Raw genomic sequence first — 13,751 nt, forward strand, 5'->3', positions numbered from 1 at the left:
GAAAATAGAAACCTAAAGTAGTTATTAAAAGTAATATCCCCATTATATATTAGAATTAGTATAGATTTATTAGTTTCAAGTTCTTAAATTTGATTAAAAAATATTTTTTTATAATTTTTTAAAATAAAAAGGTATAATGGTAAAAAAAAATGGAGACCAAGGTAGTTACTGAAAAAGATATCCCCTTTATATATTAGTATAGATTAATAAATGAGATTATTCTAGCTGATTTTCCCATTTTTAGATAATTTTATTTTTATAATTATCCATATACAAACTACATATTTTTTATTCTTTGTATAAATTTTACTTTAGAATCATTTTTATTTTTTATATGTAGTCATTATTATATTAATTTTTACTATTTTTTTTAAAATAATTTAGGAAAATACTTGACTCCTTTGTGATACTACAGATTTGTTGGATGAGACGGTTATTATGAGAGGGGTATCACCTATTTTGACTTGAGTTTTTTTTTTTTTTTAATTTTGAATAAGAAAATTAATTGACTTGTCCTTGGAAGCTACACCATTGGAAACTGACCACACGCAAACAAAAACGTTCACATTTTTCATCCATTTCTTATCTCCATTCTGACCCTTCTATTCTCTCATCAGTCATTTTTGGATTTCAATTTCATGATGTCTCGTCTCGCGATCGCCGTCGTGCTCGGCGCCTTCCTCCTCTCCCTCTCCGCCGCCCCCGCGACGGCGCGTCCCTGCAGGACCTTCATAATCTCCTCTTACTCCTTCCGCAACCCTTCCTCGAACACCTTCGCCACCATCACCGAGATCCGATCCTTCACGCCTCTCTACGTATCAGACAGCAACGACCTCTTCTTCCCCACCCGCCCCCGCATCGAAGCCGAGCGCGTCAACCCACGCGCCTCCCTAGGGTTTCCCTCGGCTTACGACTTCTCCTCCCTCCGCGACCGCACCAAGGACATCCTCAGCGTCGCCCTCGCCCTCCTCTTCGGCGTCGGCTGCGGCGCCCTCACCGCCGCCACCATGTACCTCGTCTGGTCCGTCTTCGCCACGCGCCACCACGACTACCGCGCCACCTACGACGACGACTCCTCCTCCGAGGACGACGAGATCCAAACCACCAAGAAGCTAGGCTACGTCCGCATTCCTGCCGCCGATTCCGCCGCCGCGCCACCGGCCAAGGGTTCGGTATGAAAATTCTTAAAGCTCTCAATATCCCTTCGTGAACGCGTGGATTGTTAATAATTATAGGTGAATTGAATAGGGGAAATGCCATATGTGTTTGTGTCTCTGGTTCTTCTGTGTTTACTTCTGAATTTCATGTATTTGCGTTGCTATAGTTCTAATTGGCAAACCCTCGTCTTTAGTGTGGTGTTGGTTTTATGTGTTGATTGTTTCAATGCTGAAGCCTTGGATATCCAATTAATCGTATTTATTTATTTATCTAGTCGCGTGTTTTCATTTTTCGTCATTGTGTTTTATGCAGGTTCTTGTGATGTGTGATTAATTTATTTATGTCAATTTCGTGTGTATTCGAGTGAGTGTTTGTGAATTCATTTGCCAAAAGTGATTCTGATTAGGATTGATTTTGAAGTGAACTGATTTATGTTCGAGGTGTTTGTAAATTGATTCTGTTTAGAATTGATTTTGATTTATGTTGGGTGTTTTTATTTTAAAAGCCAGTAAGTAGTATAATTTTGTCAGTATAAAATTCATTTTTTTGCAACACAAAATTTGCTTCAACTCAATCAATTTTGTGCCCGGAATCAATTAATTTTCTTCTTAAAACCGAACGTGTGTATAAAAATTAACATTTACCTTACCTAAACATGAAGCCAAATGAGGTACTTTATTTTGGGTAGAGTAAGTGTTACTCGTCTCAGGGAAAGAGTTCAATTCTGGGTAAAGGTTTTAGTGCTCTGGTACCATATTTTTGAAGTAAAAAGATGGATAAGTTACTGTTTCTAGTTGGTTTGTTCCTTTTTTTTTTTTTTTTTCCTTCCCTGAGTTTCTTTCTGTATTATTTTGCATCCATTGAACTAAGGTTGTCAAATTCGAAAGTTTACATTAACTTATGAAGCTTTTGTAGACTTGAGTCGTAGGCTACTCTCTTACTAGTAATAAAAAATATTTCAACTGTATAAATATTATTAAAAAAATACTAAAAAAAACCTATTAATGGCATAAATACATATAACATAATACTCTTAACACAATAATAATTCAACATTTCAACTCTGTAAGTAGTTATTTCCTTTTTGGATGTATATTTGGGGTGAAAAATTTTCTATACTTTATTTTCTAATACTAGTGATGTAATTGGTGTCTATACATTATAATTTTAGGCGGCTGGATCTTCTACTTCTTTTTGAAAAATAGTTATGGATGTATGTAACAAACTTTATATGTATAATAAAGATATGACTTACCTTAAGTTCTTGCATATAAAGTTATATATCTTTTAAATTATCATACTCCTTTAATTATGCTTATTTTTCCGATAAAGATTTAATCTATCAATATATTTTGGAAAGTGAAATTGTAATAATTCTAGTTAAATGTTTTAATATGCAATGATTTAAATTTTAAATACCATTGCATTTATACATATTTTTCAGAAATTTTATTATTGATTATATTTTGCTAGAATTAATATATTTAAATAAATTAAATGTTAAAAATATAAATATATTAGTAATGATTTTGGGCGTCACAATTTTGGGTCTATAAGAGCATTTCTCTTGATTTCCATTGGAAATCTATGTTTTTGGAAGAAAAGGAATTTTGTGCTGGTGGTGTTGGGTCTAGAGATTGTGTAGGGTTTGGGTTTGTAGGAATAAGTCTCTTGATTTTATGGTGGAAATATAAGTTGTTGGATAAAAAAGGAATTTGTAGTTGGTGGTGTTGGGTCTGAAGATTGTATAGGGTTTGGGCTTGTAGGAACATTGGGGAGAAAGATAGACACTAGAAGAGAAGGGGTTGGATAATATATATAAAAAAAACTTACATATTTTCAAGTACGTGAAGTAGTGTATGCAACAAATGAAGAGTTAGTAAGAGTAATCAATGAACATATAAAAGTTTTATATTGGTTTATCTCAATTACCAAAGTTACGTCTAACATATAAAAGTTTTATATTGGTTTATCTCAATTACCAAAGTTACGTCTAGTTCTCAATCTAACCAAATTAAGTTCTACTAACTTTTAGCAAAGTTATAAGTATTCTTTTACCAAGTTACTTCTCTTGCTTATCTGTATATGTGTGGTTGAATTGACTTTGCTGCACTTGGCTTTGGTTTCGAGTTAATTGTTGCATTGAATTTTGTAGTGTCTTCACTATTGAGTGTTGCAAGTTATTGTCAGTGCATGACTACGTTGCTTATAAACCTTTTTATAATGACGTTGTAGGAGAAGTGCTGGAGATGAGGAAAAAATGGTATTTCTGTATTTTAATCGGGTAAGTTGTTCGTCTTTTGTCTGTGCTTGGAAATAAAAACAAAAAAAGAAAAGGAAAAATAAATAGGCAAGGTTGTTATTAACTTTCAGTAGTTTTCTGCATTGCCAACATTAGTTAAGCCATATTCTTTTGTTGTTGTTGTTGTTGTCTCTAATAAGCAGATTGGGTGGCCTTACCTACAAATGAGAAGGGACTGTTTGCAAAAAGAGTTTTGCAGCAAAAGGTTTTGTCCTCACTCTTGATCTTGATGAATGGTATAGTACTAATAATCAGTGTGCTTTTTTACTTTGTTGTACGAGGAATGCTAGGTATATTAAATGCAATTAGTTAAATAGGACTGTGTTGTTGATGACAACATAGAGTTGTGCTGAAACTGTCCTGATTCCGGTGAATTTATAATGAAAGATCTGGTGGCAACAACTTAAGATAATAATACATGATGACATTTCTCATAAAATGCAACGTCTCAGAAAATGAAGCAACAATTGCTTGCTGACAGAAGCCACAGAACACAATATATAAATTAATAAATGGTTGGTGTCATGACTCTTAAACTTATGCGTATTAGAGTCCACGCAAAGATCATCACTATTCACTAGCTTTTGAACACGTTGGAGATCAAAATTGAAAGAGTCTTCAGAAGAAAAAAGCACAGACAGCCAACAGGTTCATGGAAAACGGAGACAACCCTAGAGGGTTCAACAAGTATGTCTGTTCCTCTGTATTAGGTGCCACTACTGTCTCAGCTATATTTGGTTATGGTGAGTATGTACGTACATAATTAAATCTCATATATGTAGTTTTGTCAATCTAATCACTAACAAAAGTGCTTTTATACATTTGTTGTGACTTTGATTTAGAAGCATATTTTTCAGGAACATGTATATAAAAAGAAAAAAAATATATAACCAATGTAAATTAAATGACCTGAAATTGTTTGCTCACCTTGCTTGTACTGAGGTTCCTATCTAACACTCTTCCTATTCATTTATAAGATGACTTTCTCTCCACTAATTAGTATTTCTTTACGATATTGTGAAAAAAGGTACGAGCAAGTCATCTACGTGGTGATTGCCAGGACAAGCGGGAACTACTAAGAGGTTTCATGAAACTACGAGGGCATGAACAGGTAAACTTTTTATACCCCTTCTTCATTAATATAACTCAACTATTTTAGTTGAATCATTTCATAGATTAAACTTGGTATCTTTTCATGGCTACAATATTTAAACAACTGCTGTTTGCATTTGCACTAGCATATTTTGAAATTGATCATCAAATAAAAGGTCCACAGGGATAACAAAATTATAAAATTGAGGAATTCAGTCATTATCATTTTATTTGAAATAACAATTTTAATTGAAGGCTATGTCTATTGACATTACTAATATGACCCATGTAAGCAATTAGTTAATAAAGGATTAAGACATGGAAAATTAAATCCTCATCTTTGTTGGTATCTAAATTACTGAGAGACAATCCAGACATGACCACCCCTCTTGTTATTTGAATCCTCTTAATCATATGAACCTCCAGGACTACCAGTTTTGTTGGAAGGTTTTCTATAGCTCTGCTAAGAATCTAATTAGATCTTGTATCATGCTTGACTGATAAGTATATCAGATATGATTAGAATACTGAGAATAAGGTTATAGCATCAAGGTAGAAATTGAAAAATCACAGACCAGTTGAAGCCATTGTCATCCATGTCAAGTTTTTGAAGACTTGGTATGGTAACTAGAATTTTATCTGCTTGCTGGAGATTAGTCCAAATGTCTTGTGTTGTTGGAATATAAGAGAGTAGACAACACCTATGCTTTGATTAAACATTGGTGAAGGAATAATTGAGTAGAGTTCATAGAAACTTATGCCTTTTGTTGCCACATAATGAAATGGTGGTATTTCCAATTTTGTTGGATGCAAGCACGAGTTACTAAATCTCTCCTCCTATATGGCCACTCTAGCAGATGAATTTAAAATCTAATAGTGTATAGCATATGCTTAGAAGATGATATTTCAACCATTCTTGATTGCATTTGTCAATGAAAACTGAAGCATGGTTTTTTTTTGTTTACAGTTTTATTTTGTGATAAAGTTGAATGGAAGATTGGTCTAACTTATGGGATGTAAATAATGGTAAAATTATTGACTACAAAAATTAGAAAGGCTTAATATAACTTGCCATCCTCAATATTTGCTTCATGTGCATTGTACTCTAAAGGCAATATAAACTTATTTGGAGTGTGACTCTCTCCTTACCTTTGGCCAAGGTACAGTATCCTGTGAAGTGTATTATAGAAATCCTGTTCCTAGGTGATGATGACTTTGGTCAACAACTAACCGATGGGCTAATCCTTCATTTTGTATGAGATGCCTTTTTAGATGGATTGAACCTTGAGCCTAGTCTAGAGCAAGGGTGGTTCACACAAATGATATAGCTGAAGGGGTTAAAAAACATCTGGAAGCATAATTTGCACACTAGGTACAATTTTTGTTTTCCTCAAAATAATGTATGTTGTTATTCTGTCATGCATTTCTCTCTTTGCTTTAGTATATTTGAGATTTTATACGTTTTTTTTGTGTAATTTGTTCAATACTGAATTAATGTAATGGTACTTGAAGGAATGTGTGAGAAGAAGAGTTTTGAAATCTCTGTCTTCACATCCCAGTTGCTTTGGTCATGCTGCCAAGGATTCTATGGAAGCCATATGGGATATCTGTTACAACGATACACAACCCTTTGATAGAGCTCCTTAAAATCTAAATGGCTGGTGCTAGCTTAGAATCATAATAACCCATTGTTGGTTTCTTATTTTGCATGTAACATTATTCAGTCAAATCATAGCCACATGTCAATGGCTTAGTTAGTCTTTCATGATTTATTGTTTTAGAAACCTTCATTTTCAGGGTTCTTCCAAGTGTGTTGTGTTGATGGTTTATTCTTTATATAGTTCCTGTACTAAGAATATTATGTAATTTGTCGATAAAGACTTGCTTGGAGAAAAGATGCTATATTACTTAGCTCTAGAAGAAGGAATCTGAATCATTTTCAAGTACAAATTAAATATACATGTACATATGTACAAATTATTATTTGTCAATTTATAATAAGAATGCATTTTTAAAATAATTTTACATATATTTTTAAAGTAATAAAAATGCACCAGTTTAATGCCGAATGAAGTGCATTTTTTTGGGGATTTAAGACTGCCAGAAAATGTTAAGTCAAACAAAAGCACAATTTTGTGGGGGTTCAAAACCGTTAGAAAATGTAAAACAATTCAAACAACAATTTTGTGGTAAAATTAAAATGCATTTTGTGTCTGTTTAAAGTAATTGAAGTTTCTGACCGGCGTTTACAAAATATGCACCACCAACCGTTCTTGGCGACCGTGGATTTGAAGATTATTAATGATGCCGGAAATACAAATTATGGCGGTTTTTAACTCCCGAAACTATTAAAATAATTGTCACAAGTCATGTATTTTTTTTATAGTGAACCCTCTTTATAATATCCTAGTGTAGTTGAGGTATTTCGTGTCTCTATTAAAAATAAAATTAAAAAGAGATTAAATAATAAAAATATGTTAATTCAATTGGTACTGCAATTTGTCCTCGAGTGTTGGATTTCATAAGTATTATTTTTTAATTTTTTAATAATAAAAAGGTATAATGATTTGTTAAATGTGGGGATTAATGTCGTTCCTAAAAATATGAGTCTTGTGGCAGTCTTCCATAATTCTTCCAAAGCGAATAATGAAAGAAATAGCGATTTGGACTATGTCCCATGAGAAGATATGTACGTGCTAGTGGTATTGCATTGTTTGTACTCGAACTTCATGTTAGTAACATTTGTTTTTGGGATCCCTCTTCAACTACTACCTATGACTAATGAGTTTTGTGCTGAGTATGTACAAGTGTTTGTTGTCTCACATTTATAAATAGCTTGAATAGGTGGGATTTAGATTTAGAATAATGCTTGTTTTTGTGCGCCGTTTATGTAGTGTAATTACTTTCTAGTTTATTAATTTTGACATCCACTATAAGCATGATATATTCTTGTCAAGTGGGTTTTGTTAAGAGTTTTTGGAGTGGTGTTTTGGATTTGGAGATCATTTCATGCCCTTATCAGAAATACATTACAAATTATTATATAATTAGTGGAGTCTAGCCTTTTTAAGAATAAGGTATAGCGTGTTTCACTCTAAATTTCTCTTAATCCTAAATGAAGTTGTATAGTATAAGATTGTTCTAAAATAGAAAATCAAGATATACAAGAAAGCATCATAATGAAAGGAATAATGAAGTGGACTATGTGAATGTTAGCATAAGTAGAAGAGATGAAGCCTATGAGCTGTACAGTTCACTTGCTACGTTGCATCCAATAAATAAATAAATTAAATTACATGCAGGTCATTCTCGTGGTCATCACAGAACTCCGGGTGGTCTTCGCGGCAACTGTAGATGGCGAGGTAGACCGGGACGGACAAGTAGAGGAAGAAGAAGGCGATGAAAAAGGGGGACGCGCCGTCGTGGCTCTGGCGGAGAGGATCAGGAATACCATCACCACCTCCGTCTCTGCCATCGAGTGACGAGCCATAATAGGTTTCCTATCTTCAGTTTCCAGAGATTCCCACTTTCTATCACAATTCAATTCACCATTTTAATTTAAATCATCCTTCACAACATAACTGCTTTGACTCTTTCTTCTTTTAAACTATACATTTTAAATTCTCTTAATTTCAGAGATCATTCATATCATATTATACACCTAAAATAACAATCTATTCTTCATGATTTTAAAAAAAAAAATTTACAACAAATTAAGATAAAAAGTAATTATGAAGGATTTTAATTAAAAAAATAGTTTTCAAAAATAGTTTAATCACTAACTAATTTATTCTACAAAATTAAATCTCACTCACATTGAAGATATATGCACCATTTTTATTTACAGATTATACTTTATTCTAATTAAAAACTTTTGACCAAAAAATAAAAAGTTAGACCAACACCGTTGATGAAAAGATTATATTTGCATTTCATAATTATTTATTATTCGAGAAACAAATTTTTCATCTGGGTATCTGTTGTGAATGCACTATTTTTAATAAAGTTCATAGCTCTTTTTAGCAAAGGGACTTGCTTTTGTATATAGGTTGGTGGTCTTAAGGTGATAGCTCGGCATGATAGAATTTGTGGTTAATGTTTTCCTAGTATCTCCTGCAATTGTAGTGTTGACTCTAACTATTCATTTGATCCTTTAAAAGCCAATTTTATAACCAGTGAGGCAGTGACAATCATGAGGTCGACACACACACACATGCACCCATACAAGCACAACACAATCCTTTTCTCAACAGTTGTTTGGAGCAAGTGCTATCAGTTATTTAAATATATAAGTTGAACCCTAATGGTGATCATGTAATTTGAACTGGATAAAAAATCATATAAATTATAGAAATGAAGGAATTTTTATTGAATGAAGATTTCTCTTTTTATGGAATGCGAGTGTAGTAAGAGGAACACCATTCCTAGCTTAGTGATGAAAATAGGAGATCATACTGTGCCACAGGTCACCAGATTTAGGCATCTTGGGGCAATACCTAGGATTCAAGCAGGTAGAAGTAGAAGAAATGAAAATATGAAATGCTTTGGGTGTTATCTATAAGAGAAAGCTGTTGACCAAGGTTAAGGGGAAATTTTTACTGTATAGCTTGATGTCGTGTGAAATTGAATGTTGGGTGATAAAATTTGGAGATAGTAAATTAAAAAATGACAATGTTGCATTGGATGAGTAGACAATGTTGCATAGCTTTAAGACTTGTGATGTTGTATGAAATTGAATGTTGGGTGGTAAAATGCGGAGACACTAAACTAAACGAAGACAATATTGCATTGGATAAGTGGACTAGTGACGAGATAATTAGGAATAAGCGCACCAGATAGAAAGTTAGGTTAACACCTATTCTACAAAAGATGGTAGAAGCTTGCATTATGTGATTTAAGCATCTGTGGAGGAGATTTGTGGAAGCTTTAGTAATTGGAGGGGGAAAATGACAGGCAAAACCATTAAAAAGGATGGAGAGGTCAATAGATTTCTACAGACATAATTTACAATAGGACATTATGGTGGTGTTTGATACATGTAGTTGACACTATCTGTTTGAAGATTTGTTTCTCTAAATCTGAATCAATGTCATTACTGAATCTAGAAGAAGGAAAAGCCTAACAAACCTCTCTCCACTCCGAGATGTTCAAGAGATCTGGTTTTCTATTACAAATTATATTCTAGAATCTTCTTAACCTGGCACTTTCTCTCCCCCTTCCATCTGATATATGTTGTTCCTTTCCCTGATCAATTAGGATCTCTAACTGTCTGTTTCTGACTCAGCTTTGTGCAACACTGAAACTGCCAAAGTTCTATTATCCTTTGCTCACCCATATCACTTCTGCTATACATCTTTTTAATTGGGGATCTGTTCAAACTGTGCAACTCTATTTCCTGATAATGATAGGCAATGAAGTTATTTTCTCCATGTGTTCTGAGAGTGGGCTTGAGGGAGTTATTAACAATTAAGTTGTCAGGGGAAGACATATGAATGATTTTATATTTTATTTCTAACATGTCCCTTCATGCAAGTGCCCATCGGGCTTGAAGTGTGTTGAAATTAAACATTTTCATTTGAAGAATGGGAGCAACGAGTTTTGAACTCTAGATCACTAGGTTGTGGAGGCCTTGATACCATGTCTTGAACCAACTATCCCATAAGCTTAAGCTGTCAGGGAAATATACATGAATAATTTAATGTTACATTTCTGCTAAAATGCTTCATTGTAAACTCTGGGGTATTTTTCGAAGGCAAGACGTGTGCAAGCTCGAAGAATATCTTAGGAAGCATTGTAGGGAATTCAGGCATCTCCATTGTTCTCAAGTGGATCAGGTAATTACATAATTTTTGAAAATAATGCTGGTCAGGTTTTCATTTTGAATAGTTTACTCTTGATTTATTTTTTTCAATTAAGTCTTTTTCTTAATATGCCTTTTGAATCAAGATATTCTTCTATACTAAAAGAAAAGAAAATTCTGTTCTACTCTGCTCTTGATTTTTTTAATTAGTAATTGACAATATCTCAAAATACTAATGCTTTGTTTAAATAAAAATTATATATTCAATTTTCTATGAGGAGGTGGAATTATCATCAAATATGATTCTTTCTTAATTTTGAGATTCAATTCAAGTGTTAGTTTTATTTGAATATTTTCATTGGAAACTGCACATTTGTTAGGAAATTGCATGTGTAGTGTTTTTTCTTAGGAAATTGCATTTATATTCACTTCTCTTAAATGTAACTAATATTGAGATCAATATATATTATGTTATATCTTCATCTTATAGAATAGGTTTTATCCTGGTGTTAAACTATCTTGATTGTTATTTCATTCCTTCATGTTATAGCATAGGTTTTTCACCCCATTCATGATCGTGTTTTTTATCTGAATTCTCATCATAAAGGGAAATTCAGAAGAATTTGATTAGTTCTTTATCTATATTTTTGTTCTAGATAGAATTTCACCATCTTCCCATTTATGCATTTGAGGGTCCTGTTTTGAACCATGGACTTTTGTACAAAACCTTGGTGAGGCTGTTTTTATACCTGCTAGGTGTCCCCATCAAGTTAGAAACTTAAAGGTTTGCCAATTCTAAATTATGTCCATTTATGTCTTGATCCAATTTTGCGTTGTTACTAATTGATGTGGGTCTTTCAAATCATGCCTATCAACAGCAAATTGTCTGCCTGTCTTCCCTTTTCCATGTTAATTACTTTTTAGTTGTAATCTTATTGACATTAATATTGTATTGTTTGTTGGTTTTTGGCAGTTGTGCATAAAGGTTGCTCTAGATTTTGTCTCCCCTGAAAATATCCAAGAATGTATTCATCTGACCAACGAATTTAGTATGCTTCACTTAAGCCATAAAGCAGATGAAGACAGACTTGGGGTATGCATTCTTCTAGCATGTCACTCTGGACTTGTATTTCTACATTTTTTTCATATATATATATATATATATATAATTTTCCCCTCATTATGTTGTGCCAATCTGTTTGGCCACTTAAACTATGATCGTCATGATATATAGAATAAGTATGGCTTTCTGGGTGGCATGAGTCAACCTTGATAAAAATATATCTGGATTTGATAGGTTATATAGAAAAACTATATGGTTTTGGAGCTGTTTCTACTGCATACTGCATTTGGACCAATTTCATGGGGCATGGGTTGTAATTTTATTTTTGTCAAAATATAGTTCTAGTAATTGTGACCGTAGTTATAATACCAATCAATCGGTCCTGTCATTTTTACAACTTGATTTTAATCACATTTAAGAATGAAAAAGCAACAAATATAATTGATGCTATTCAAAGTGGGCACTGTTGAAACATTTATTTACCAAGTGTGGACAAATTTTTGTATTGTGCAGTTTTACTTTTACGACTAATCTGTGTCAACTGGGCATGTTCATGTACCGCAGTACGTTGATTACTATAATTGAAGTATAGTAGTTACAGCAACTATTTTTCTCGCTTAACATGGGTATCTATCGTTCACATCCATAAACGGTATATCTGTGCTAATTTGAATAGTTGGCATTGTTGTGTAAATGATCTCTCTCTTTTTCATGTCACAGTAATGGTATGACAACGGTTAGTTTATGAATTATCAAATAGTAAAAACTTCTTTGATTGGTAGAAAGAATGGGGAGGCAAATTTATATTGATAAGCTTACTTGAAAAAAATTAGTTTAGAGAAATAGTTGGAATAGATTTGAGTGGAAATGACTTACTAGTTATTTGGATACAAATGTTGGGTACATGGCGTATTTATAGGCCTCAACACCATCATTCATGTTTTATGTAGAAGATTCTAGAGATATCTACATAATTCTAGAATTTATATCATCTAGTACATACACCTATGTATTTTCTATAATAATCTAGCTAATTCTAGAAGTTCTTATCATATTTTAACACTCCTCCTTGATACAAATTTCTCTAACTCTTATCATAGTGCGAAACTGTTCGAATCTTGCTCTCAGTAGTGCCTTTGTGAATATGTCAGCAACTTGCTCTTCGGTCTTACAATACTCCATCTTGATTACTTTAGATGTTTATGCTTCTCTAATGAAGTGATTGCAATGTGTTTTGTTCTGCTGTGATGTACTGGATTTTTTTGTCATTCCTATTGCTGATTTATTGTTGCAGTAGATTGTAGTAGGCCCATCTTGTTATTCTCCCATTTTTGCAAGTATTCTTCGTAGCCAAATTGCTTGACTTATAGTTTCAGCTGCTGCAACATATTCTACCTCTGCAGTTGATTGTGCAACTGTTGCTTGCTTTTTTGATGCCCAAGAAAATATTCCTGATCCAAGTGAGAAGGCATAACTAGAGGTGCTCTTCAAGTCATCTACCGATCCTGCCCAATCACTATCGGTGTATCCGAGCAAACTTGAGTTGGTCATGGTTTTGTACCATATACCAAACTCCTTTTTACCTTGTAGATATCTTAGAATTCTTTTAGCTGCTCCAAAGTGAATTTGGCTTGGGCTTTGCATAAACCTTGATAAAAGACTTACAGCATACATTATGCCTGGTCGTGTGGCTGTTAAATATAGTAAGCTTCCAATAACACTTCTATAGCAAGATGCATCAGCATCTAGTGCTCCATCATCTTTTTGTAGCTTTTCCTTTGTCACAAGCAGAGTAGTGATAGTCTTGCAACCACTCATCTTGAACTTCTTCAACAGAGCTTCAGTATATTTCTTTTGACAAATTAATATCCCTTTCTTCTTTTGACTTACCTTAATACCAAGGAAGCCCATCAAGCTAAGGTCCTTCATTTCAAATGTCTTCATCATGTTTTCTTTGAATTCTATCATCATCTTCATATTGTTCCCTGCATACAAGTAGACGATGAGTGTGTCATACTGACCTTGGGTCTTGATGTATAGTGTTGGCTCACTCTTACTAATCCTGAATCCATGACCAGTGAAGTATTGATCTTTTCTACTGTACCATGCCCGACGAGCTTGCTTCAAACCATATAAAGCTTTTCTAAGCCTTAGTACTTTGTCTTCATTGCCCTTGCTTATGAAACCTTGTAGTTGCTCTACATAGATCTCTTCTTGTGGTACTCCATTGAGAAAAGCGGACTTGACATCTAGCTGGTAGATATTCTAGCCTTTTTATGAAAGTCATCGGCTCAAGTGGGTTTGTTTAGAGTTTTTGTTAATCATATTTTGCTGTG

At 33.5% G+C, this 13,751-nt stretch overlaps 1 protein-coding gene across 18 annotated transcripts; it reads left to right on the forward strand.

The window, feature by feature from the left end:
- The first annotated feature begins 530 nt into the window (after positions 1–530).
- Positions 531–6,475, forward strand: LOC109800640 (uncharacterized). 18 transcript variants are annotated; one of them, XR_014432656.1, is made up of 6 exons: positions 531–1,172; positions 3,394–3,442; positions 3,604–4,571; positions 5,520–5,712; positions 5,825–5,924; positions 6,065–6,475. XR_014432656.1 is itself a non-coding variant. In XM_083071318.1 (2 exons), the coding sequence occupies exons 1-2, from the start codon at positions 639–641 to the stop codon at positions 1,489–1,491; spliced, it is 555 nt and encodes a 184-aa protein (XP_082927444.1). In that variant the 5' UTR covers positions 531–638; the 3' UTR covers positions 1,492–1,639. The 18 variants fall into 18 exon arrangements, 1 of the variants encoding a protein (XP_082927444.1); XR_014432649.1 differs by having other exon boundaries at positions 3,604–4,203; positions 4,488–4,571; positions 5,520–5,924; XR_014432654.1 differs by lacking the exon at positions 5,520–5,712 and having other exon boundaries at positions 3,604–4,203; positions 4,488–4,571; positions 5,713–5,924.
- The last annotated feature ends 7,276 nt before the right edge of the window (positions 6,476–13,751 follow it).

Source organism: Cajanus cajan, chromosome 3 (assembly GCF_000230855.2).
Source record: "Cajanus cajan strain Asha chromosome 3, NIPB_CcT2T_4, whole genome shotgun sequence".
Lineage (NCBI taxonomy): Eukaryota > Viridiplantae > Streptophyta > Magnoliopsida > Fabales > Fabaceae > Cajanus > Cajanus cajan.